This window comes from Papilio machaon, chromosome 11 (assembly GCF_912999745.1).
Source record: "Papilio machaon chromosome 11, ilPapMach1.1, whole genome shotgun sequence".
Taxonomy (NCBI): Eukaryota; Metazoa; Arthropoda; class Insecta; order Lepidoptera; family Papilionidae; genus Papilio; species Papilio machaon.
Genome location: NC_059996.1, coordinates 2,476,233 through 2,501,281, shown reverse-complemented (window position 1 = coordinate 2,501,281; position 25,049 = coordinate 2,476,233). Strand labels below are relative to the sequence as shown.

The 25,049-nt window shown below is 34.3% G+C and overlaps 1 protein-coding gene across 4 annotated transcripts in view; it reads left to right on the top strand.

Moving 5' to 3' along the window:
• Positions 1–23,369, top strand: part of LOC106708896 (monocarboxylate transporter 4) — a 34,414-nt gene extending 11,045 nt beyond the window's left edge. For 2 of the 4 annotated variants that reach the window (XM_014500491.2, XM_014500494.2), the window contains exons 2-14: positions 3,347–3,629; positions 7,941–8,084; positions 14,399–14,646; positions 14,790–14,918; positions 15,043–15,204; positions 15,636–15,832; positions 16,320–16,389; positions 19,283–19,502; positions 20,105–20,283; positions 20,998–21,141; positions 21,658–21,736; positions 21,924–22,155; positions 22,466–23,369. In XM_014500491.2, the coding sequence (XP_014355977.2) occupies positions 3,347–3,629; positions 7,941–8,084; positions 14,399–14,646; positions 14,790–14,918; positions 15,043–15,204; positions 15,636–15,832; positions 16,320–16,389; positions 19,283–19,502; positions 20,105–20,283; positions 20,998–21,141; positions 21,658–21,736; positions 21,924–22,155; positions 22,466–22,724 (2,346 nt within the window). In that variant the 3' untranslated portion in view covers positions 22,725–23,369. The remainder of the gene's footprint in view (positions 1–3,346; positions 3,630–7,940; positions 8,085–14,398; positions 14,647–14,789; positions 14,919–15,042; positions 15,205–15,635; positions 15,833–16,319; positions 16,390–19,282; positions 19,503–20,104; positions 20,284–20,997; positions 21,142–21,657; positions 21,737–21,923; positions 22,156–22,465) is intronic. The other 2 variants (XM_014500493.2, XM_014500492.2) reach the window with 2 other exon arrangements.
• Positions 23,370–25,049: the final 1,680 nt, after the last annotated feature.

Sequence of the window (25,049 nt, the reverse complement as noted above, 5' to 3'; positions counted from 1 at the left end):
AAATTTTCCTCTCTACGTACGTGACGCATATCGATACAGTGGTGATTCGTTGAAAACTGCGCATATATTATTATAAATTATGGTGCCATAATTATTATGCCAAAGTTCAATACTAAATACAATAACAAACGAACAATGTAGTAGAGGCTCCGCGTCAACTTACCTTTGAGACGACAAATCTTACTAATATTCTAAATGCAAATGTTTTGATGGATGGATGTTTGTTACAAGGTATCATTAGAACGGCTTAACAGATCTCGATAAAAAGCCTTCAAGACATTATTATGAATTCTTGTCACATTTGACTGCGACCTTTCTCATACAAAAATCATGACTACGGGTACTGACCATTGTAGTTACTTGTACGTTTTAAATATATGATGAAATTCCAACATAGTTACTTGTTTCCCTTTAAGTTGAATTAAGGCTGATATCGCCTATCCGTTGGTCTGACCAAGTCCATACAATATTGGGGCTCAACATTCCGACCGCCATTAGTCAAGCCGCGGACAGAGCGGTGTGGTAGCAGCTCGTCGACACATCGGTGAAGGCACTACAAGATGAGCACGACCTTCAGTAATGTAGAGCACGAAGAAGGCTGATATACGAAAAAAAATCTATTTCTATCATGGAATAATATACTCTACATTATTAACATAACTATCATAATTATTGTGGTTATTCACTCTTTAAAAATTATCTTTCTAATCTTAAAATATATCGTGTTATCCATCTTACTATGTCATGAAGCAATAATGTCAGTTCTATAGCCTGTTTGTATGGAGATCACGTCTCTGGTACACATTCATAAGTAATTTATATCCTTATTATACATGCATGTTGAGCTTTTAACGTTCTTTAAAGTACATGGCAATATATCGTTGTTCTGCTAGAATATCATTTTCGTTCAAGCCCGTGTCAGTTAGACCGTTAGTTTAGGATATGGAAGACTGATTTAGATGAGTACGTCGAAGAAATTATCTACATTCTTAACATAAAGTTATGATTATTTAGCATCTTCTTGAGACATAAAAACATTTCTAAACCATTACTTGAGACTGTTAAACCCAAAATAGATCTCTATAGCAATGGTAATAAGACGTAAATAATTAAATATTTTATTAGAAGCATTAGCATTTATGGTAAACGACAGTAAAACCGAATCGCAATGACGTAATGCTTTCATATAACGAGACGTTAATTTTAATGTTTGGTATAACATCGGTTCATGCTTCTGTCTAATGATCCGTCGTAAGAAGACAATTACATACTTGTGTAATGGGTTAGTTACAGTGGCCGTAAAATATGACGTCATTATGAAATAAATGTTAAGGTAATTAATGGTTGATGTAATTTTTACGAAAAATACATCTGGCGGAGGACCGCGTACTGTGGAAGGCATTGGGAAAGGCCTATGCCCAGCAGTGGGCAGATAAAGGCTGTTGATGATGATGATGATACATAACTGTCGTTCTATTTCGAACGACAAAACTTATAAAACAAAATTTTATAAAGCACTAGCTGTCGCCCGCGACTCCGTCCGCGCGCAGTTAAAAAAAAAAAACAAAATGAAAAATAGATGTTGGCCGATTCTCAGACCTACTGAATATGCTCACAAAATTTCATGTGAATCGGTCAAGCCGTTTCGGAGGAGTATGGCAACTAAAACTGTGACACGAGAATTTTATATATTAGATACTCGCGACTCCGTCCGCGCGGAATAAAAAAAAAAATATATAAAACGGGGTAACAATTATCCTATGTCCTATTCCTGGTTCTAAGCTACCTGCCCACCAATTTTCAGTCAAATCGATTCAGCCGTTCTTGAGTTATAAATAGTGTAACTAACACGACTTTCTTTTATATATATAGACTAGCTGTCGCCCGCGACTCCGTCCGCGCGCAGTTAAAAAAAAAACAAAATGAAAAATAGATGTTGGCCGATTCTCAGACCTACTGAATATGCTCACAAAATTTCATGTGAATCGGTCAAGCCGTTTCGGAGGAGTATGGCAACTAAAACTGTGACACGAGAATTTTATATATTAGATTTTACCCGCGACTCCGTCCGCGCGGAATAAAAAAAAAATAGAAAACGGGGTAACAATTATCCTATGTCCTATTCCTGGTTCTAAGCTACCTTCCCACCAATTTTCAGTCAAATCGATTTTATAAATAGTGTAACTTACACGACTTTCTTTTATATATATAGATTATTAAATAGTTGTTTTCTTAAAAATACACAAATGTTTATGTACATAATTTCATATCGTACTGCTAGTTTATCGACAGGAAATATTCTAGATTGAATAACAACATATGTGATTAGCGTTTATTATTCAACATACAGTACATAAAGCGGGTGTCCGCAATAAATTTGCTGTAAACACAATTATATGTATGTTCACGAATATTGTCTATGTATCGTTGTTATATATATAGGTGCATAATTTTATTTTAAATGTATGCCACTTAGAGACGTACTATTTGAAGCACAACATGTAAACAACTAGCACAGTAAATATTACATAGTATGTAGGCCTATTATTATGTACTTCGTGCTGATATTATTGTACATAATGATTTATTATTAATTGTAACCCTATATGAGGAATTTTCTTACAAGCTTATAAAGTAATAAAATTAAATATATTTTAAATTTATTTTATATATTTTTTAAATTATTATGTTATTTCTATTATTTCCTATAGATCTGTTCAAGGTTACTGCTACTCTTATTAAATAGCCACATAACAGAATGAGTGATTATTTATTGAATTTAAGCAATGCGGCGCTGCGGTAACTTCTGTCAACGTTGATTGACTCTGTAATAGCTATAGAATATGTTTATAATGCGGTATTCATTCAATTCCGCATTAATACTCGAATCTAATAACGTTAATCTTATATTTTTAATACATCACAAGGAAATCAGTTATGATATTTATACAATTAATAAAATAGGAGTATCTGAATGTAATATCGAAAAGAAAAGCAACAACATTCGCCAACATCATGTTTGATCTGCCGAAAATCCTTAAAAAAATTATAAATTTTGTCCGTTTCTCTGTCCGTAAATCCGCGTGTGTTAAGGGAAATTTCTGAAACGGCTGGACTGATTTTGACAGGACTTTTACTGGAAGGTAGCTTAAGTGTAACTTAGTACTTTTTACGCTGCGCTGACGAAGACGCGGGCAACTGCTAGTAAGAAATAAATCTCTAACTATAAATTTACCCTAATAACTAAAATCTTTCATAATAGCGTTTGCGTCTACAAGTTGGAAAGATATGCGATCCCTACAAATTAGTAGAATGAAACAATAACATGTATATTTAATTGTTATAGACGGAAAGTGAGACATCATGTGAGGAAGCGGCGCGGCTGACCGCAGAGGGCGCGGGTGAGGCTGACGATGACGAGGCGTTTGACTACGGCGCGCTACCACCGCCCCCTGACGGCGGCTACGGCTGGGTGGTCGTGTTCGCCTCTTTCATGTGCAACCTGGTGGTTGACGGTATCGCGTACACATTCGGCATATTCCTACCCGAGCTCGTCACATACTTCGGTGAGGGTAAAGGAACTGTTGCATGGGTCGGCAGTTTGCTGTCAGGAGTCTATTTAGCTGCAGGTAATTCTTTTTTAATCTCCATTATTAACCTAATCAGTACCAGTCCTTAACTCAACAGTCCTCAACCTTACCAGTCATAGTAAACTTTGTCAGTGCCACCAATAGCATATAGCCATTCTTTACATCCAAATACATTACCCTTGTCTTCGTGATTCCCAGTTCATTTACAAAGAACGCTTCAAACACTTAATATTATAATTCAAATTAAATTACTGTCATTTTTCCAAACGGTAAGCCGCAAAAGGACATGACATTATGGAACTTGAACACTTTCTTAAAATTAGTCTGTGTAACCTGTATTATACGATTAATTTTAAATCACACAAACCATTTATAAGATGACATGATACCATATTTGGTTTAAAACTCATAAATGTCCTAACGAAATTATAAAAACCAAAATATTCATAAATCAATGTGTTACATCCAATTATGCGTAATGAATTAATTAATCTCTCTGCGATAAACTAAATTGAATGTCGAATGTAAATATTATTACGTACTTAATGTGTTCAAATAATTGTCACACAAATATGACCTCACATTTTATCATATTGTTCAGACTAAGTTTAAACCAGATTAATACCGAATGAAATAATTTATCAATTCAATGCTTTAAGTTTGTTAACAAAACTGCGGTTTTAGGTATGAGTTTATTATAATTTTTGATTCTGTCCTTCTCTTTCATCCCTGACGGCAGAAACTATATATTTTTACTATATTTGAGTTGTTTGTTAGTTTTCGGGTATTGTATGCGTATATTACATACTTGCTTCGCACTGTAATTTACCAATCAAGCAACGAATACCATGTCATAAAAGTAGTGTCTTGTATCTAGAGACTTACATTGCTCTACGACATATTCTTCAAACATACGTACAATATTTATGATGTTTGTGAAATTGATATCGAAAGTAAACCTGTTTTACAACTTCTTATTATGAAATATTCTGCTAGTGTATAGAAGTTTGCACAGAATTTTCCACTTACAATGCAATACCAAATTGAAGCAGTCTTCATTTCTAAAAGCAAAGCCATTATTACTATTAGTCAAATATCTTTCTATATGTACAATAAAATGTAACGAAATTAAAGCCTCCAGAACCTTACATATACTACCTACACTGAAACAATCTGTAACAATACTTTTACCCATATTCATTGGTTCATTTTTTCAAAATGTTTAAATCACCGAAGCGTAACTCAAACCAAAACTCGACGTAGGTTGGTATATGTTTTTTCTGCCATATTTTTTAATATTACGTAACTTCTAACTTTGTAATATTTTGTACAGATAGAATAAAGGTTTTTTGCCACTCAATATTTATTGTTCGGTTTTCGACGATTTCGCGCTGATCTCTTGCCCCACTTTACGTAACACTCGACAGTTTAAGCCCTCTGTATGTTGCGTTTCAAGCGCTTAAAACCTTAAGTCTACGGATAGGTCGTTTTATGATATAAATGTGTGCGAATTTATAATTTGCTTTTGTATTTTCCATAGATCATAGTTAATTAAAAACAAAGAAACTATAAAATCCGTTTGCCTATGGCAGCATCACTCAAAGTATGCACCCCGGAGTCCTGTTGCTCCGCATTTCTCATCAATCATAATTTTAAAAAATACACAGTGGTACTAAAAGTTATATCGAGACAAGATAATGATTGGAATAGTATTGTAGATGGCTTTAAAATTATAGTTGCTTTTTTTATCTCATTGTTATGCAAGACATTTTGTTAGTATCGTTAGAACTATTGTTCGATTGTTTGTCGAGGCTACTGTGTGTTTGACACATATACGATAAGATAGCTTGAAGATTCAAGACAGTGTCATTGGACTCTCTATTATTAAATACCTAACATATATATAGTACGACTCATTGTTAATAAACTATATTATTTATATGGTTAGACTAATAAATGTGTAGTAACAAAGATATTTATTTGCAGTAAAACTTTTATTTTAGTTAGCACAAATGACGATTAAACTAACGGATTTATTACTATTGCTAGGATAATCTTACTTTTAAATTGTATGTGCATCTCTACAGTTTTAACAAATAATCATTAATAACTATTTATTTTACAAACTCGTATCAACTTGGCCAAGGCAATCCTTGCACATTTCAATTTACGAGAATACCTTAGTACTTAAGTACCAATAAATTTATCTGTAAACCAAGTACATATATAATTAAATGTTGCTAAGCCACACAATCTTATCTTTGATTTATAATCTTAAAAAAGCTAGTCAGATAATGTGTTATTGTATGATTTTTATTTATCTAGTTTTTTATGTTGCTACTTGCATTTATCTAAAAGTCGTAATTGACCTGATTAAACATGACTATCACAAACCGATATCTAAAATAGACAGTTTTTATCGTTTAAGTTTTCAAATCTCTAAGCACTCAAAAATTATTTCAATGTAGCGTAACCCTGAGTAATATTTAACTTTAACTCCATATTTAAGTAACATTTTTAATTTAAATATTAATTAATTGTGTTTGAATGTGAAATTAAAGCGATAACAAGAATATAATTAACCACAATTACCACAAGAGTAATGTTCAAATCGTTATCGATCCATTGGAACCTAATTCGGGTTAGGTCACTGACGTCCATTACCTACTAATTTATCTATGTCTAGTCATTTCTCCTAGATTGTAATATAGTTACCCGTTCATTGTACTCATTTCTCATTAGAGCTGATTACGAATATGACAGGTGGTGAGTCTATTTTATCAAGTTAATATTAATGTAATTGAAACTGCCGGCATCGCATCGGCAGCAACATCAACCGCGGCTCGTCTGCCTTCTCCAATAAAAAATATAAATTAATATCAATAATAAACATTCGACTAAAAATATGTATATATCTCTAGAAATTCTTAGAAAAAATACCTGTGAGGTGATAAATCTCTCTTTAATTGTTATTTTTCGTATTATATAAAAATATTTGTAAAATACATATTTTAGCGACCACCTACATCTTATAAAGGTCACAAGAAGCTTATAGGAATTGCTATATACTTCTAAATTAATTCGGCGGTTATGTTTTGTAAAGATTAACACAATTCAAATTCTAAACAGCTACCCCTGTATGCCCTTTTGAAATAAACAGTTTAATTTATATAGGTAGGTACTTACAAGCAATCATGTGTTTAGACCCTTGAACTGGATAGCGAGTATTTAAATGATTCTTGAGTAAATAAGTTTCGCAAGTGAAGCGATTAGGATTTAGCACAAGGTATAAACAGGATTGTTAATTAAAATTTTACGAGTAGGTAAATGTGAGGTTGGGGAAAATTTGTATAATAAATATTCATATATTTATTAATTACATTTAAGAGAAAATTGTGTTATAAAATATAATGATATTGATTTACCCTCACTCATCATCTCCTTGTCTTTATCCCACTCACGTAGGGTCAGCGACTAGGATGGATTTATCTTTGGTCATATTAGCCGACTCTTCCTTCTTCATCAAGTCACCTTTCACGCAATCCATCTCTAGGCCTCCTGCCATCGGTGTACCCATGCACACCCATAACTAAAGTTCTTGTTACATGTCATTCTTTCCTTCTCATAACATGTCCACTAATGTCATAAATACGAATTAGTGAGCACTTACACCACAGCCCTAAAATGCATTAAGAATAAATTTTTAATCTGCGTAGGTGCTATTGACAATAATAACTGGGTATTAAACATCATAACCAAATATGGGATAGGATAAAATATTGTGAAATTTCTCTCTCTGAGGATGACAAATAAAAGGAAAATTTACAAATTTAAAGTACAGCTCACCTTCGATTTCACTCACGATTCAGGTCATAACATAACCCTACCAACGAAGACATGACATTAATGTGAAATATTTAAAAACATTTAACTTATTACAAAATAAAACAAATCTGTTTTTTTTTTCAAATGTCGAATATTTTGAATATAATGGTTTCTTATGATTAATAAAGACTGCAATATATAAATTCCAGATATAAATAAACAAATCGGTTTCTTCTAAACAAATATCTGATAATGTAATAAAAAGATCAGACAAAACTCTTGAATCATTCTATCACATTACATATGTCAAAAGTAATACCGTATTAAATTGACGTTGACTGTCATGTCATGACTGTCTGTTGGTTGATCATAATATCCCTGTCCTTATCCCACACAACATGTAGGGTCGCCACACCGTCTTTCGTCCTTCAAATCTATTTTTCGTCACTTTACTCATCACTGTCAAGTCATTCATAATTAAAATTCTCCTTGTCAAAGATGTAAAATTGTCAATTTATTTTCCAGGTCCAATAGTATCAGCACTATGCAACAAGTACGGGTGCCGTGCGGTGTGCGTAGCCGGCTCTCTGATCGCGACCGTCGCCTTCGCGCTCTCCACGCTCAGCAAGAGCGTCACTATGATGATGATCACGTATGGAGTACTCGGAGGTAAGCACGTATTACCTCTTAAGAAAAGAACTTACTTTTTTTTAAGGTAGGACCATCTGCAGCCTCTGGTGTTGTAAGCGGTAACAATGTAGTTATGGAACATTTTTGTACTACGCAAATAACTGTTTTTGTTTCTCGCGGATAAAATAATAAGTAGCTATTTCTAACGTCTTTTCGACTCAAATGCATAAAGAGAAACTGAAATAATAAATGCGTAGTATTTAGGAATAAGGGTTCACCTTTAAATACTTGGTATATTTATACCTACTTATCGATACCGAAACCTTAAACATTAGTCGAAGTAAAATGACCTTGACATGAAGTTTGAAATTTCTCGGCTGTCGTAAAATTTTAATGAGAACACTATTTCTAATTTCGCTTAGTTAACATTCACGGCGTGTATTTTACGGGCATAAATCATAACTCTTTATCGACATCGACGTTGAATTGGGAAATTTAAACGTTTACACATGCAGATATTTCAAGAAAGTAAAGATCATCTTCAGCCATTGAAAGCCATACACCTAGAACGTACTAACGTATTTAGAAATTAAGAATATCGATTCGAGAAGTTGTATATATAATAATTTTTATATATATTTCGTAGGTCAATGAATAAATCTTACACTTCATCATTGTGAGTTTTGAAGAGGTGAGCAACTAAATTGCGATTCGAATTTTCTAGATCTTACTCATTGCTCGCACTCGTTGTTTGGTATTAGGACTACTATTCCTACTTCCAAAATATGCTAATTGTCAATAGTTTATCGCTTGTACGAATAATCTGCTCTTTGGAGATTCAACTAAATCTCTAGCTCTAACCTTGAATAGGTTAAAATTTCTCTTAGAAGGGTCGTAATTCCTACGTATGTCATAAGTCTTCAAAACTGATGGTATCTATAAAAACTTGCAACTCACAGTACTACGGATATTTCCAACATATTCAAGAAAGTCTAACTGCTTTGTGTTGGCCGGTATCCAGCCAGTAACGTTTTGTGTGAACTCATAGCGACCGTACCTGCCGACTGCACGTGGACGACTGTTGCCATATCTAAATCGATACTTGTTTATGTTACTGATCTATTAATATCGAAAGATAAACAACTCGAGTATGTCGAATGCAGTCACCACAGTAAATGTTTGTAGTAGTTAATAGAGAGTTTTAAAAATCGTATAGGTATTTTTGGATCTATGTCTTTTTATCCGTATAATGAAACAATCTTAGAAGGTGGCGATACGCCAACGACCTTTGGTATATTTATGACGTATAATTGCAGCAAATTGTTGATTGAACTATTCTAGATCTGCAAGTAAGCTTTCTTTGTAAACTTATTGTAATCATAAGGTATATAAATAGGTATACATCGTTATCAGTTAGACAAAAATTTCGTACATATCGACTTAAATTAGGTCCAATTATAAAAAGGGTTTCTCAATAAGTCCCTATGAATAATATCGAGTGTAGAGGAACGTGATCGAGTTAAATTCACGTGTTGTATCGACGACCGTGACACCATAACGCAAATCTATGGACGCCGAGAGCCCGGAGAGACCTACTCACAACGCTCAATGAACGTCATCAATTAAACGTACAAACAGAGCTGTTTTCATTCACTCATACATATTACGTGTTATTTTAATCGAAAGTATAAAAATAACCAATAAAATGTAAAGATGATAACGGTTTTATGAATCTCAAAATATTTATCTTTTTGTTATTAAATTCAATTTAAGGACATGCCTATATTGAACAAGTTTCATCAGTGTTACTTTCGATTATAAAAATCTCACCATTTCTATAAAAATAACGAAGTTTAGTATAGAAAATATAAAATTACCACTTGTTAAAACGGATCAAGTATAGTTTACTAAACGTGTTTACAATATAAATTGTACATTCATACTTTTGATACACAGTACTGTGCTCGATTAAATTGCTATGAAGTAACAATCCATTTAATTAATGTTTACATGCCTATTCATTAGCTATCTGCGACGAGTATTTATTCGCTATTGTTCCAATGTACACATGCATTATGAGGTTAGCACACGCGCGATATCAGCGTGTCCTTTGTCTCCATTACGTTATTTATTTCGATGAATTTTAATAAAGAAATCAAGTATTATTAATATATTTAAAATTTTGCTCTATATTGTAATTTTAAAACTTAATCTTTGATTTATCATATACATGTGTTTAGATATATAAGTGCACACAGCAATTGTAAGTCAAAAGACGTATTTCAATATACGAGAATATTAAAGTATATACAAAGCTTTCTAAATATCAAAGTTTTATATAGAGTACCAACAATGGTTTACATAAGTATTACAATTGTAAATGAAACCCTTACAGGCCTTGTTTAAATAATTAAATTTGCATATGTAAGTAATACATTAATTACAATCTGATACATCCGCGTTACTGACAAAGGAACTACAAGCAACAAAGAAACTTACTTATTCTTGTCTTCGCGATACGTAAATAATTTGGATAAAGTAAGGGATAACGAAACAAATATTAAAACGATTCGACCTGTTCTTTGTTCAACTGTAACTCAGCAAACCGTCTGTTTGGAAGTTCGCCAACCGTACGATTTAGGGACGCCACCAAGGACTAAAAGAATTATTATCTGTTTTATACGTGTAATAAAAGTTTACAAAATCAATGCAAAATAACAATTTAGTGTTTATTTTCTTTTGATAAAGTCAGAACACTGAACCGATAATCATTTTTTTTTTTTATAGAACGCTTCTATCAATGATTAACAAACTTTGTTATTCTTATGATTGACTATATGTTGTTCTTTTTTTGAATTCACGCTATTCTTCTTTAATATTCTGGTGATGAAAAAAGTGTAAACGTACAAAAAAACTTCATATTAGTATTGACAACCCTGGATTTAACGATTTGAATGAAACAGCTAAAGCGTCCTCTACCCTGTCTATAATAAGCCCTTTTCATTGGCTGCGAGTGGAAAACTTGGGATTTTCCGCAAATGTAGACTTTTGCATCGATTTAACCCCTCGATAAAGAATTCTCCAAGCGACTTATTGGAAACGAGGATCTAATATTTTGCTCGTTTTAATATTATAAAAACTTCCATTACTGTAGGTAATATAATGTCCTCGCCTGCTTTCAATTAGCCTAAGCAATGAATGTCTCCCAGGAGATCAGAGTATATCGACGTTAATGCTACATTACATTAAAAAATTATAACTTAAGTTCCCTTACGGATATTTAATTAACAATGTTACAAGTGAACGGAAGTGACTTTCCTACTACGTATTTTAATTTTGAGGTTTAAACTAGGGAATGTTATTTGTAAATTATTCTTCAAGTTATAAGATAACTCATTTATTACGACATTCAAGTTTTAAAATTCAATGTCCAATAAAAAAAATTTTCGCCGCAATCAAATAATCGATTAGTTCATTACAAAGTTCATAGAATATTTGCAAAAGAAAATTTTACAATGAAGTTATTGAAGTTTCTTCGACTGACTCATATTTGGACATAAGTTTTAGTAACTATTTTTTTTAATTGAAGCTAAAATAATGTAAACATAATCCGCACTGGTGGCCGTGTTGCAAGTAACAATGGAAACCTTATCAAAATCAATGTGCATTCTGTAGCTCTATTATTAGTTTCAACGTGTTTATACGCTTATTATAGATTAGACACATCTAAATAACGCAAATCGGTAACGGTTCATAAACCATTCAAGGATAAGAGAGAAAATACCAAAGAAAACAAATGTTGCACTGAGAGAGTTCTGATTAGCACAGCAAAAACTGTTCTACATCTATGCCAAATTTCAAAGAGATACGTTAATTTGATCTGATAAAGGTATCTCACCTTTTAACAAACATCCATCCAAACATTCAAACTTTTGAATTTATAATATTACTAGCTTTTACCCGCGACTCCGTCCGCGCGGAATAAAAAATAGAAAACGGGGTAAAAATAATCCTATGTCCGTTTCCTGGTTCTAAGCTACCTGCCCACCAATTTTGAGTCAAATCGATTCAGCCGTTCTTGAATTATAAATAGTGTAACTAACACGACTTTCTTTTATATATATAGATATGAAATAAGCTATTAGTAAGATCACTATAATTATATCTTCATATAGTTTTTATATGTCAAGGTTACAGCCACATTGGATTGCAGCCAGTCAGACTAGACATAATGGCGTCCTTTTCCAAGTTCTGCGAATTTGTTTTTAAATAAAAAGAAAAACAATACGCTTAAAAATATTCCTTAAAATTGCTTTGTTTAGTGAGTTTTTATTCGATATTACGACATGGATTGCTTACTCGTATAATGTACATCACCCCGTCAATTAATTCCATATTTTATACACAATAAAAACTACTCGAAATAATGAAATCACCAAACTTTTTCAGTTCAGATGTTCTCAGTATTTTTACTGACAAAGAAAAATGTTTACTCTTTATCTTACATTTATTTTGAATTACTATTGACGCTGCATCTTGTTAAAGTAAAACAAACGCCAACAAATGCTGCGGACGTGTTATTGTTTTATTTTCCTTTCTTTATCAAGAGTTAACTATGCTGTTGGTAAATTTAAGAGAAAGATGGAAACATTGTTTTATTGAAAAAACGTATAAATATTTTACCTTTCAAATTGAGGACTCAAAACGTAACAATAATATACGCCAATACCGCGCTGGGCTTTCTCGTTATCTATTCCCTAACTGAAACATAATAATCACTGTTATTTCGATATAAATATTTGTCAGTAATAGTTTGCGTGTATATCTCTGGACCGTATGAACAAACATAATATCGGTAACGTGATATGACATGAGTCATTGCATTCGCGGCCCACAAATCGACATCGGATATGAACAAAGCGTATTCGTATGTAGAGGTCATCAGCACTAATTCAGAGTGCGTCACCTTCCGGCCAAGTGCGTTAGCATCAGGAAAAATGATGTCGATTTGCACTTTACATTCGTTTGAATACAATAATTAAAATTCACACATATTTAAAATCTATTAGCGACTAAGTAGAGATTTTTCTGAAATCGTCATTTGGTAGTAATTTGAGCACTGCAAGACTGACTGTTTTGAAATCTTGCGGTAGACTTGATTCGACGTTAACATAGTTATTGATACTTTACTATGTTTGGGGAACGGTTTGTTCCGATATCCTACCTTGGCACTTTCTGGTGTAGAGACTCAAGGAACATCGCATAAATGGTAACCCTTTTTTAACCTGAGTTACTATCACGTAAGATGGTGTTCAGCCACTTGTTTTTAAATATGGTGGTTATATGACATCTAAAATTATTGTAGTAATCCTTCGTGTACGTCACACATGTCAAAACATAGTTCTACTTGATACTAGCCCAAAATATTATGTCTCCCAGTACCACAGTGACATTGAAACATGATGATCTCATTTTGGCAGCTGTGTGGCGGACAAGCTTGGAAATTGGTGCTAATGTGACTAAATGTTTGAATCTATTCAGTGGAAACAACTGACTCATTCACGGGACCACCAGCTGATATGTTTCTCACGAATATCCTACGAGTTAGACTTAAATATATACGGTCAATACTTGCTTATACTATTTAAAAAATATGTTATTTTTAAATGTGCAAGTGTATTTTTGGTTGTATTTCGCTCTACACATAAAGCAAACCTGGTACAACGGCTTACTCACCATCTTTAATTTTATCGTAGCTAAAAAATATTCTCAAGACTTTAAAAATCGGAATTATCTTTGGAAGTAAAGGTTTAAAGTACCTATTGAAACTCCAAAGTCTCTCAAATGGCCTATTGCTAAATTTATGGCTTTCAAACAAATTTCCAAAAAAAAAGGACAGGTCTCTTGAGATTCAAACTCTAACCTTCAGGCAATGAGTTGCTACGGAACTTCCAATGAATTTATCCACTAATAAGAAGCGAACAAATACCAAGGGAATACACTTAAATGAACGAGCGCGGATTGATTAACCGTAATAAAAATTGGGTCACTAGAGTGCCTACTTAGTCGCGCCGGCTGGCGTTTTTCTTACCATCAAACAAGAAAGGCAAAACTTGTTAGCTCATTTCTTTTGTTTCGACCTCTAGGCTCTTGTTGACTGACCACAGAATTGTTATATCATCTGAAGAGATGACGTAGAAATAAAATTTAGAAGCATTTGTAAGAAAGCGTATTTTTACCCCTCCCATAATATTTAAGAAGTCAGAGACAGCAAATGTTACGGCAATTAAATTTCATGGAAAAAGCCGTAACTGAGTAAACTGTCATTCATATTTTTTTTGTACTATCTCCAGGCATCGGTTTCGGTATGATATACCTGCCGTCCGTAGTGGCCGTGGGGTACTACTTCGAGACTCGCCGCTCGTTGGCCACCGGTATCGCGGTGTGCGGGTCCGGCGTCGGCACGTTTAGCTTCGCGCCGCTCGCCAGCATTCTGCTGCAGCAGTTCGGCTCCTGGCAGAACGCCAATCTTCTTCTAGCCGGACTTATACTGAACTGCGCGGTGTTTGGTGCTCTTATGCGACCATTGGTGTATCCAAAAGTAAGTAGTAAAATTGTTGGAATGGTCTAAAAAACAATAGACAAGTTATAGCTGTAAGGATAAGCCCTAGGAAGAATAGTCGTCCTGAAGAATCGGAATAATTATGAAAGTCTTATTACTTAATACAACATTTTGATTTTCAGACATCAGGCCAAAAGCCCTTACTACAACGAATGGCCGAAGAGAAAAGACTACAAATGGAACGTGGTTCTATTGGAGGTTCATACTTCGTGGTACAATTACCTGATGGTACTATGGAGAAACGATTGAAGGTAACGCTTTTAAACATTCTAATTAAGATTATACTCGAGTAGAATCTAAAGGCACTTTGAAATTTGATCTTTTGGTGTTTAAATTCAATTTTACGTAAAATTTATCATATATATATATAAATAGGCACCGTTGAACATCGATCCTGGTGTGCATTCGTCTTTGAACCTGGAGGCGCTGGCCCGCGTGCCTACCGTGCCCAACATGCCGGGGGTGCCCACCGTGCCTACCTTGCCCACCATCACCGAAGCCAGGGTCGTGGACGTCGATATCGCTGAAAAGAAAAAGGTACTATGAGATAATAGTGTTCAGCTTGAAAATTTAAGTTTCATTCGATTCATATACTTTTTTTTTAATATTACAAGATGGCAAACGAGCAAGCGATCACCTGAATTTGGCGAAATAACGAAGCGACCGCTTTTCATAGACATCCGCAATTGCAGATGTGTTTAATGAGAGGATGAGATTCACAGAAAGATAATATTTTCCCTTATTATGTTATCTTTCATAAAATCCGATTCATTATTCCACTTTCTTTATGAAAAAAGAATGGGAAGGGAAAGAAGATTATAATTATTTTTTCGAACGACTTCCACTTCACTCCTGTCTTCTGTGTGATCGTGGTATTGACACATTCGGGAGACAGGTGCTGTTGTTGCTGTCTACTACCGTTTGTTGTATTCTACAGTTTTTATATCTTTGGTGTTTATTCATTTGAGAACGAGAACGGGTCAGCAGTGGGTGTGGGCGTGGGCGTGGGCGTGGGCGTGGGCGTGGGCGTGGGCCAGGCGATGGCACGCAACGTGTCTTCTCCCGCATTCAGTGCGCAAGCCCCGGGTCTGCCAAAGAACGGTTCGGTTCCGTTCTTCGACCGGCAACGCAAGCAGAGCACCGGCGACAGGTCAGATAGCGATAGGTAACCATTCTACTTGTACAATACACGACCACGGGATGTCTTGTCGGTGCTCAATTAAACTATGGGAAGCTTGTGTTTGTGAGTTGATACTTGTTTTGTATGAATTTAATATATTATACAAGCTCTTTGTATAAACAGCTTTATCTAATGCACAGTTATAATGCAATGCTCGTAGATCCATATTAATTTTAATGAACACATTTGATTATGTCTTATTTTTTTTTTAACACTTTCAATGCCACAACGATTATCACGTATGAAAGTGACAAGGCGAGTCGATGGCACTGAACGTGTTGAATTGTCACCCGAAGTACTTTTTAGGGAGAAAAAGAACGCTTTTTACGCTTTATATGTAAATTTATTTTAAAAGTACATTTTATTATATATTTTTTACGTGTTTGTACGATTAATGTATTCAAAATATGTTTATAACAATTGGTTGATGTTTGAATCTTAATATTGCTTTTATTTTCTACTAATGTTACAGATTTAAACCGTCCCTTGCGGCTATCAAAGCCACTTCGAAGACTTCGATGACCAGCCATAGAATGAATGATGTGAGTTACTTAATATATCCATGTTATAAAAGAAAATTGTATTTTCTAATATTCGTGTGTATTGAACCTTTATTTTCGAAAATAGGTTCTCTCTTATTTGATGACCATTTTTTTTCTTTTTTTAACTTATACATACTTAACTCTTCTCTTGTTCATACACAATAAAAACTCATTGCAAATACTATAGTAATATTCGTATATAAAAAAAAAAACAGCGTTACTTCCAAGCTGGCTGAAGTTGGAAGCCGAGCCTCCCTTTGCCTAATATCTTTTTTATATCATGTGTAGGGATTGCAATCCGGCGTCATTTTCAGTCCGGCCGGATACGACCGGATTCCCATCAATCCGGCCGGATCCGACCGGATCCGACCGGATTGATTAAATCAAGATGATTTTCGCTTTTTAGTACAAAATAAGTAAGTTAATCAAGTGTCACTGCACTTATATGTAGGTAGTTTATTAAAAATAAATCACAAATATATAAAATCGACTTTATTTCTTAACCAATGTTAAGACAAATAGATAACAAGAAAACAATTAAAATTTAGTAGTGTAGGTAACTAGTAATAATTTTACGACGTAACGAGTAGCTTAGTCTTTCTAGATTTCACTTTCACAGATAGATCAATTTATAAGTAACAATATTAATTATCAAGTAACTATAATATCTAATAGATACAATTAACCTTACGTAATTAACTGAAATGAGATCAAAATCATTATTAAAGTATTTGAGAATGCTAACAAACAAGTCTTATAGGTATTTATGATTATGACAGATACCATCATGATTTGATGAATCTGTCGAACGAATAGCAAAAATTATGACAATAATGAATTTAGAACTCTTTAGTTTAATCAACTTACGATAAATAATTATTTTAAGTAATAATTGTAAAAAAATATAAGTATTAAAAGAAAATCAATATTGATTTTGAAAATAAGATCGTAGAAAACAAATACAATTGTTAATTGTGTCATCAGCTAAACGACTTCTAATACAGCTGCAAATATATACGCACAACGCATTTAAAGTACCAACTCATGCAACAACTATATTATTTTCCCACAAACTGCTAGCACCGGATCCGGTTTTCGGATCCGGTATATTGGTACCGGATCCGGTAACCATTAAATGATGCCGGATCCGCCGGATTACCGGATCCGTTTTTCCGGATTGCAATCCCTAATCATGTGGCAAATGAGAAAACAGCCACCTGGATTCGCCGAAATAGCGAGGCGACCGTTGCCCATACACATCCGCAAATGCAGATGCGTTGCCTACCTTTAATCAACGGAGAAGGGGACGCACAGAAAAAGGATATTTTTCGCCAAATCCACTTTCCGTTCATCCTTTCCTAATACGAAAAGGGTGGGAAGGGAAAGAGGACTAAAATTAAGCCTCCGGGACCACACTCGTCAGACTGTACGCGGAATTGCTTCCACTTCACGCCTGTCTTCTGTGTGTTCGTGGTATTGCACTGAGCGAGGCCAATTCGTGCACCCAACAAATATTGTTGTTGCGGGATCTAACAAATCGCCTGAGTATATTAGGTCCTTACATATGAAATTGGCGTTTTGTATGGGAGGAATAAAAAGTCGATTTTTTTTTAATATAATAAATTTAATTAATCAAAGTATGAACTATTATTTTCTATGCACTTTTGCCATCTCATAGGTAGTTCATTGATCCCTTTACTAAAAAAACCAGTCGGACGGGAATCAATAAAATCTTTGAAGGCGATTTGGACTGCCCCATCGGAGTTGAATTTTTTCCCTTGCAAGAAGTTATCCAAATTTCGAAAAAAATGGTAATCTGTTAGAGCAAGGTCCGGGGAGTACGGAGGATGTCTTAGACTTTCCAATTGAAGCTCTTCTAATTTAGTAGCTGTCTGTTGCGCAGTGTGTGGTCTAGCGTTGTCGTGAAGCAGCAGTGGCGTGGAGCGATTGACCAGCCTAGGTTGTTTAGCCGCTAGCTTTTCCATCATGGCTTGCAATTGCTGACAATAGACATCAGCCGTAATAGTCTGGCCAGATTTGAGAAAACTGTAATGAACAATACCGGCACTAGTCCACCAAACGCTTACAAGTAACTTTTTTGGGGTTAATTTTCGCTTGGGGCAGGATTTGACTGGCTGGCCAGGATACAACCATTGCGCCGAGCGCTTCCGATTATCGTAAAGAACCCATTTTCCATCACAGGTAATGATTCGGTTTAAAATACCTTCATTATTGTGCCGGTTTAGTAATGTAACGCAACAGTCGACGCGCGTTTGCCGGCTTGCTTCAGTCAATTCGTGAGGTACCCACCTTTCAAGCTTTTTAATCTTCCCAATTTGCTTCAAGTGAATTAAAACAGTTTTATCACTAACATCGCAGCCTGCAGCTAACTCGGACGTGGTTTGCGATGGATCCGCTTCCACAATAGCCTTCAACTCTTCATTATCAACTTGAGTCTCAGGCCGTCCACGGGGCTTGTTCTGCAGATCGAAATTTCCAGAACGAAAACGTTGGAACCAAAAACGAACTGTGTTTTCTTTTGCAACACGACCGCCATGCACATCATTCACCCTTCGAGTCGTTTCCGTAGCACTAGTGCCACGGCGGAACTCGTACTCGTAAATAATGCGATATTTTAAGTTTTCCATTTTGTAAAATGAGTGACGCAAACAGAAAAAAACAGAAGAAAAAAAACAAATGAATGACGCTCATCGAACCACAAATACATGAGTCTATAGCTGTACAAATTTGAATTTGGAATTCCTTACCAAAGAGGAGAAATTCGTGATTAAAGTATCCAGTACGAAAAACGCCAATTTCATATGTAAGGACCTAATATTTCCTTCCATTTATTATAATGTTTTGGATAGTCAATATTTTTTTTATATTCCAGGGTGACACGGAGAGTCAAGTGTACAACTCGAAGCTATCTGTAGCAGCAGCTAAGGAACCTTCGAGAATGGTACGTCCGATGTCCCGTAAGGACATCTTCTACTCTGGCTCCGTACTCAACCTGCCGCAGTACCAGAGTCAGAAGTCCCTACAGGGGTACAGGAACTCCGTCCTCAGCTTGCCTCAGAGTCGACAGACTGGAGACCTGGAGAGACAGGAACGTAAGTAAATCAACACAGAATACCTTGACCTTTTGTAATAAATTGTGAACCCGTTTTATTTGAGAGATAACATAGTGATTCCTTAAGCTTTGTAAGGTAAAAAAAGGTTTTTCCTTCTCAAGAAATCACATACTTAGGTTTCTTAGGTACTTAGGTTGGGCCAAAATCTGAGTTTAAAACATATTTTTTATCTATTTTGTCAAAGATAATTGATAATATGCTTTATACAGAGATTTTGGTCTCAGAAACCCACGGTTAGATTTCTGTTACATACCAATTCATAAGAAATCTTCTTTTTTGTTAACATTTAATAAGACACTCAGGTTTGATTACTTGAAGCTTAATGTTATGAATGTCCTATCTACATTTTGCAATTATAAAAAAATAGTTAAGTTTACTATAAAAAAGGCAGAAAATTAATTAAAAAAAAAGTGTAACCGTATTGATAAAGTTATTCAATTAATTAATGATTTAGTTTACCTTGAAATTCTTTACTTATGTCTCTATTTTTTTTTTTCAAAAATAATGAAAATGATGACAATATTGTTTTGTTCTCTTCTTTTTTTTATTAATAAACTAAATAATAAATAAAATTATTACAGAATACGATCTATGTCCTTGTCTGACATTACCGGAGTCATTCAAGTCCGCGCTTGCGTCGATGTTGGACGTCAGTTTGCTGCGAGATCCCGCCTTCATGCTCATCGGTGTCTCCAACGTGTTCGGAATGGCTGGACTTTATGTACCCTTCGTCTACATCGTGGATGCTGCATGTCTTAATGTCAGTAACACTTAGGATTGTTACTTTATATCGTGGCAAAATCTTTATATATAAAAGAAAGTCGTGTTAGTTACACTATTTATAACTCAAGAACGGCTGAATCGATTTGACTGAAAATTGGTGGGCAGGTAGCTTAGAACCAGGAAACGGACATAGGATAATTTTTACCCCGTTTTCTATTTTTTATTCCGCGCGGACGGAGTCGCGGGTAAAAGCTAGTTAATTATGAAAGTTGTGTACAACTTGCATTTTATAAGCTAGTAGGAAATATACTATACAAGTTTGTCAATAATTGATTGAAAAAAAGGTGTTATTAAAAAATATGTAAATACTAGCAGTCAGCCTGCGTCTCCGTCCGAGCAGAATTGAAAAAAAGATTAATTAGTAGCCTATGTGTTCTTCCAGGATGTGTTCTACATCAGGGATCCGCAAACTATTTTGGACAAGTGACCCCTTTTCCAAAATGAACTATTACCACAGACCCTCCATGGCCAAATCACGTACTTTTAAAATCAATTATTATTAGACTTAGGTCAATAAAAAAAGACAGAGTGAGAATTAGCAATGCTTTAAGTTCGATATCGATCCCTTTGGGAATCCCTGTTCTACATATCTTCAAACAAACATCCATTCAAGTTTTTTTATTCTGCGGGATCGGAGTAGTATTTATAAGAAACTCAGTTCATATCTCAAAATTACTTTAATAAATTTCAGGGAGTGGAACCATCTCAAGCATCCTTCTTGCTATCAATAATCGGTATTACGAACACAATTGGTCGTATCGCGTGCGGCGCAGTCGCTGACCTGCCGCGTGTAGACGCACTGCTCCTCAACAATATCTGCCTCGTCATAGCCACGGTAACTAATTACATTGTTTAAAACTAACTTATGTACTGTGAAGAATTATATTTTGAAATAAATTCAAAATTCTAATTTTGAAAAAAAAATCTAGTTATTTAAAAAAAATCAAAAAAATAGGACCCATCTGCAAGCACTTCCTTTCAATTAAAATATTTTTTATCAAAATCGGACCAGGGGCGGAGCATCGCGGTAACACACTAAAAAAAATACATTCGAATTGTTTTTTTTTTTTTTTGTGACTAAGTAGTCAATGTTTGCCTTGAGGAGGCATTTACAGTTTCACCGGGCTTGAGGTGGCCGGGCGCAGATGGCGCTTAGCCTAAACCTCGTTTAAGAGTAACTAGGCTCGAGGCAGCCTCGGGAGCCTCGGCTCGGGCTGTTACTTTATTACTGGACTGGGAGGGCTATATATTGAAAAAAATCAATCGATACAAAGACATCTACTACATGTTTCTGTTCTGTGGTCTTTGGTTATCCATTCATTTAATGAAAATTTATTGAAAACTTTTTCAGATATCAGTTGCGTTGACGCCATTCTGTTCATCATACGGCTCTTATGTAGCTGTAGCCATCGCATTCGGTATCGCCATCTGTGAGTATTACATGTTATTTATGACTAAGTTAACTTATAAAATATGTACAAAAAAATAAGGTAATATATTTTAGAATTTTTCGTCTATGTAATAAATATCTTTATTATAAAAACTAATTACGAAATGTTTACTAAAAAAAAAAAACATTTAAACTATGACACTGTAAAAAAATTATAATAATTCCAGCGGGTTACATATCTCTGACTTCAATCATCTTGGTGGATCTTCTGGGGCTGGACAAGCTGACAAATGCGTTTGGACTTCTCATACTGTTCCGTGGCGCGGCCGCTATAATTGGATCCCCGCTGGCGGGTGCCGTGTACGACGCTACACGGAACTACGACGCTTCATTTTATATGGCTGCGGTCTTCTTCCTCGCAGCTACTCTCACTTCCTTTGCCGCTCCTATATTCAGAAAGTAAGTAATATATTTATTTGATATTAAAAGAAAATCTGTACAAAGTTACGACTTGTCCACAAACCTGTCTATACTATGAGTTTCCACTGCGGAAACTCTTGTATAAAACATGTTGTCATATCTCTTATTCGTTTTGGAATAGAGATAACAATATGTGAGAACAGTTTTAGATACCAAAGTTAAATATCATCCAATCACATAATTGTCCAATTATTCATACCAAGCTCATAATGTTACTTCTACGTAAGCTTTGTAAGTGTTTTTTTTTTATTGTACTTGATATTAATGAATTCATTGTACAAATCACCAGAAAACAAGAAGAAATTCAACAACCATTAGATGTACTGACTCCAATCGATGAAGACCTTGAAGAAGGCGAGGATGAGGATCCGGACGATACTCCTATCACGATGGGTGCGCACATCGGCCGCGCTCCCGCCATCACTCGCACTGCCGCCTCACCCTCTGACCCTCCCAGCCCCACCAGCCCCACCAGCCCCACCAGCCTCACCAGCCCCACCAGTCCCAACAACCCCGGCGAACACACGCAGCGCGAAAGTGTACTCTAAACCTTAATCATAAAGCTCAAAGTACCGTGCAGTGACTAACTAAAAATCAAGTGAAAGTGTGGTTTGATACCAAAGCATTAAGATCAATATAATGTGCATTGTATAATAAAATTAACAACTAGAACGCGCAGCGTGAAAGTGTGCTCTAATACAAACCGATAAGAACCAAATTAAAGTGCAGTGACTTATAAATATTATCAACGAGAACACGCAGCGTGAAAGTGTTCTCAAACCATCATATAAGTACGAAAAAAACTTACAATAACTAATAAAATATATCAAGAATCAAACAAACAGCGAAAGTGTGCTAAATCTATCACATAAATATCAATATACCGTGCAGTAATTACTTAACAATATCAAGAAAAAACAAGAAGCGCGAAAGTGTGCTTTAATACCAACAAATAAAGACAGAAATTGCGTGCAGTGACTAATAAAATATATCAAGAAGCAAACGAACCTCGAAAGTGTGCTATAAAAGTCCAAACTGCAGTGAATAGATGCAATCCATGATAGGAGTAAAATACCGTCCTGAGTTTCATAAACCACCAGAACTGCAAAATATATTTGGAATAAAACCATATTAAGTTTCTCATATGGTTAAAAATATTAAAAAAGGTTAACTTAACAAGAAGTTAAACTTACGAGTGTTAATTTAAACATTTATACCCAAAGAAAATATAGTAATAATAAAATAATGCTCTAAAGCTTTTATATAAGAAAAACAATCTTGAATTTATTCCGTATGCTACGCGAAAATAGTATTTAAACATTTGATATTAAAGTTCAAAATGCTTTGTCTCATTTCAATACGATTAAAAGCAAATATTTTTTTTTTTAATTTTTGATAGTCTTATTAAATAACAGTGAACTGTTAGTCGATTTGCCATTAATAGAAAAAATATAGTTTGTTAAAAAAAATGACAAAAATATTACAAAAAAAAAAAAAACTGTAAATATGTAAACAGATTTAAAAATAGAACAGAACTTTTAATTTTTTTTTACTTTATGGTCTATAAATGGTAATTTTGTTTAATGCTAAAAACGCAGCCGCTATCATATTCTTTGGTCTAGAAGTTACGAATAAATGAAATTTACTCATAAGAATTTAAATGCTCAATTTGTCTGTTTGTATAATGTAATAAAAGGTTATTTCGTGAATTCTAGACTGACGTGTCCATAAGTACAATGTTATGACAGTTATTTCATAAGGAAAAAATGCTTTTTTTAATTAGTCTATGATGTTTTAGTAACAAATAATTCGCCCCAACTTTGCTCGGTTAATAGACAATAAAAAAATCAATGTTATTAATAAAAAAGATTTAAATTAGTAAAAAAAAATCAAAATCGTTTCAGTATTTTTCAAGATTATTCAACACAAAGTAACAATCAAACCATATACTACTAAAGATCAACATAAAAAAAAATTCTGTATATAAAATTATATTTACTTAAGTGAATGATAACTTGAAAAAGCTCCAATTCGCACGGGCGTTAAAAAACGCCCGTTAAAAAAGCGTTCACGTAAAACAAATACATTTTCATGTATCTTTATACGGCAGCGCTATTAAAATGCGACGCTTTTTCATCACGTACCGTTGCATTTTGAGCTTTGGCTGAAGGAAACAAGAGTGATTTTAAAGCGTTTTAACGCAGCGTTAAAAAAACGCCCGTACGTCTAGGGGTAAAAAAAAGTTAAAAGTTGAATTACTTATTTTACTTATGTATTAAAACATCATTGGCTAATGTGTACAAAATAAGCTTAACTGGCTAAGTTAATTGTTGCTTAACTTTTTACCCTATTAGGGTATAACACTCCATAGAGCTTGTATCATTAAAATGTAAATATGTATATTTTGACAATTGTTACCATTTCAAAGCATTTTAGTGTTGCAATAAAAAAATAATACTCAATCTTTAAGATTCTTAAAAGTCGATAAAAAATGGAGACCATTAATTTTTAAAAATTATTGGCAAGTATTAAAAGCGTATTAATTACGTATTGACAAGTATTTACGCAAACAGTAGAAGTTTTAGTACTTAATGTGGTGTTAAAAATGTAAAAAGCAATACTTTAATTATAAATTTTCATGTTTCTATTCAAACTACATATGACGTGAAAATATTAAAAACTTAAACAGCAATGAATTCCTGAACTATTCGATACAATTAAAAAAAAAGTAGTCCACCTAGTCAGATTATAAATTGACAATGTTCGTAACAGAACAGCGACATAGAATAGGCCAACTTTATTATTTGAATCTATAATCACACTATTATGAACTGAAAACCTGAAATTTTATAAAAGACGACTGATAAAGTACC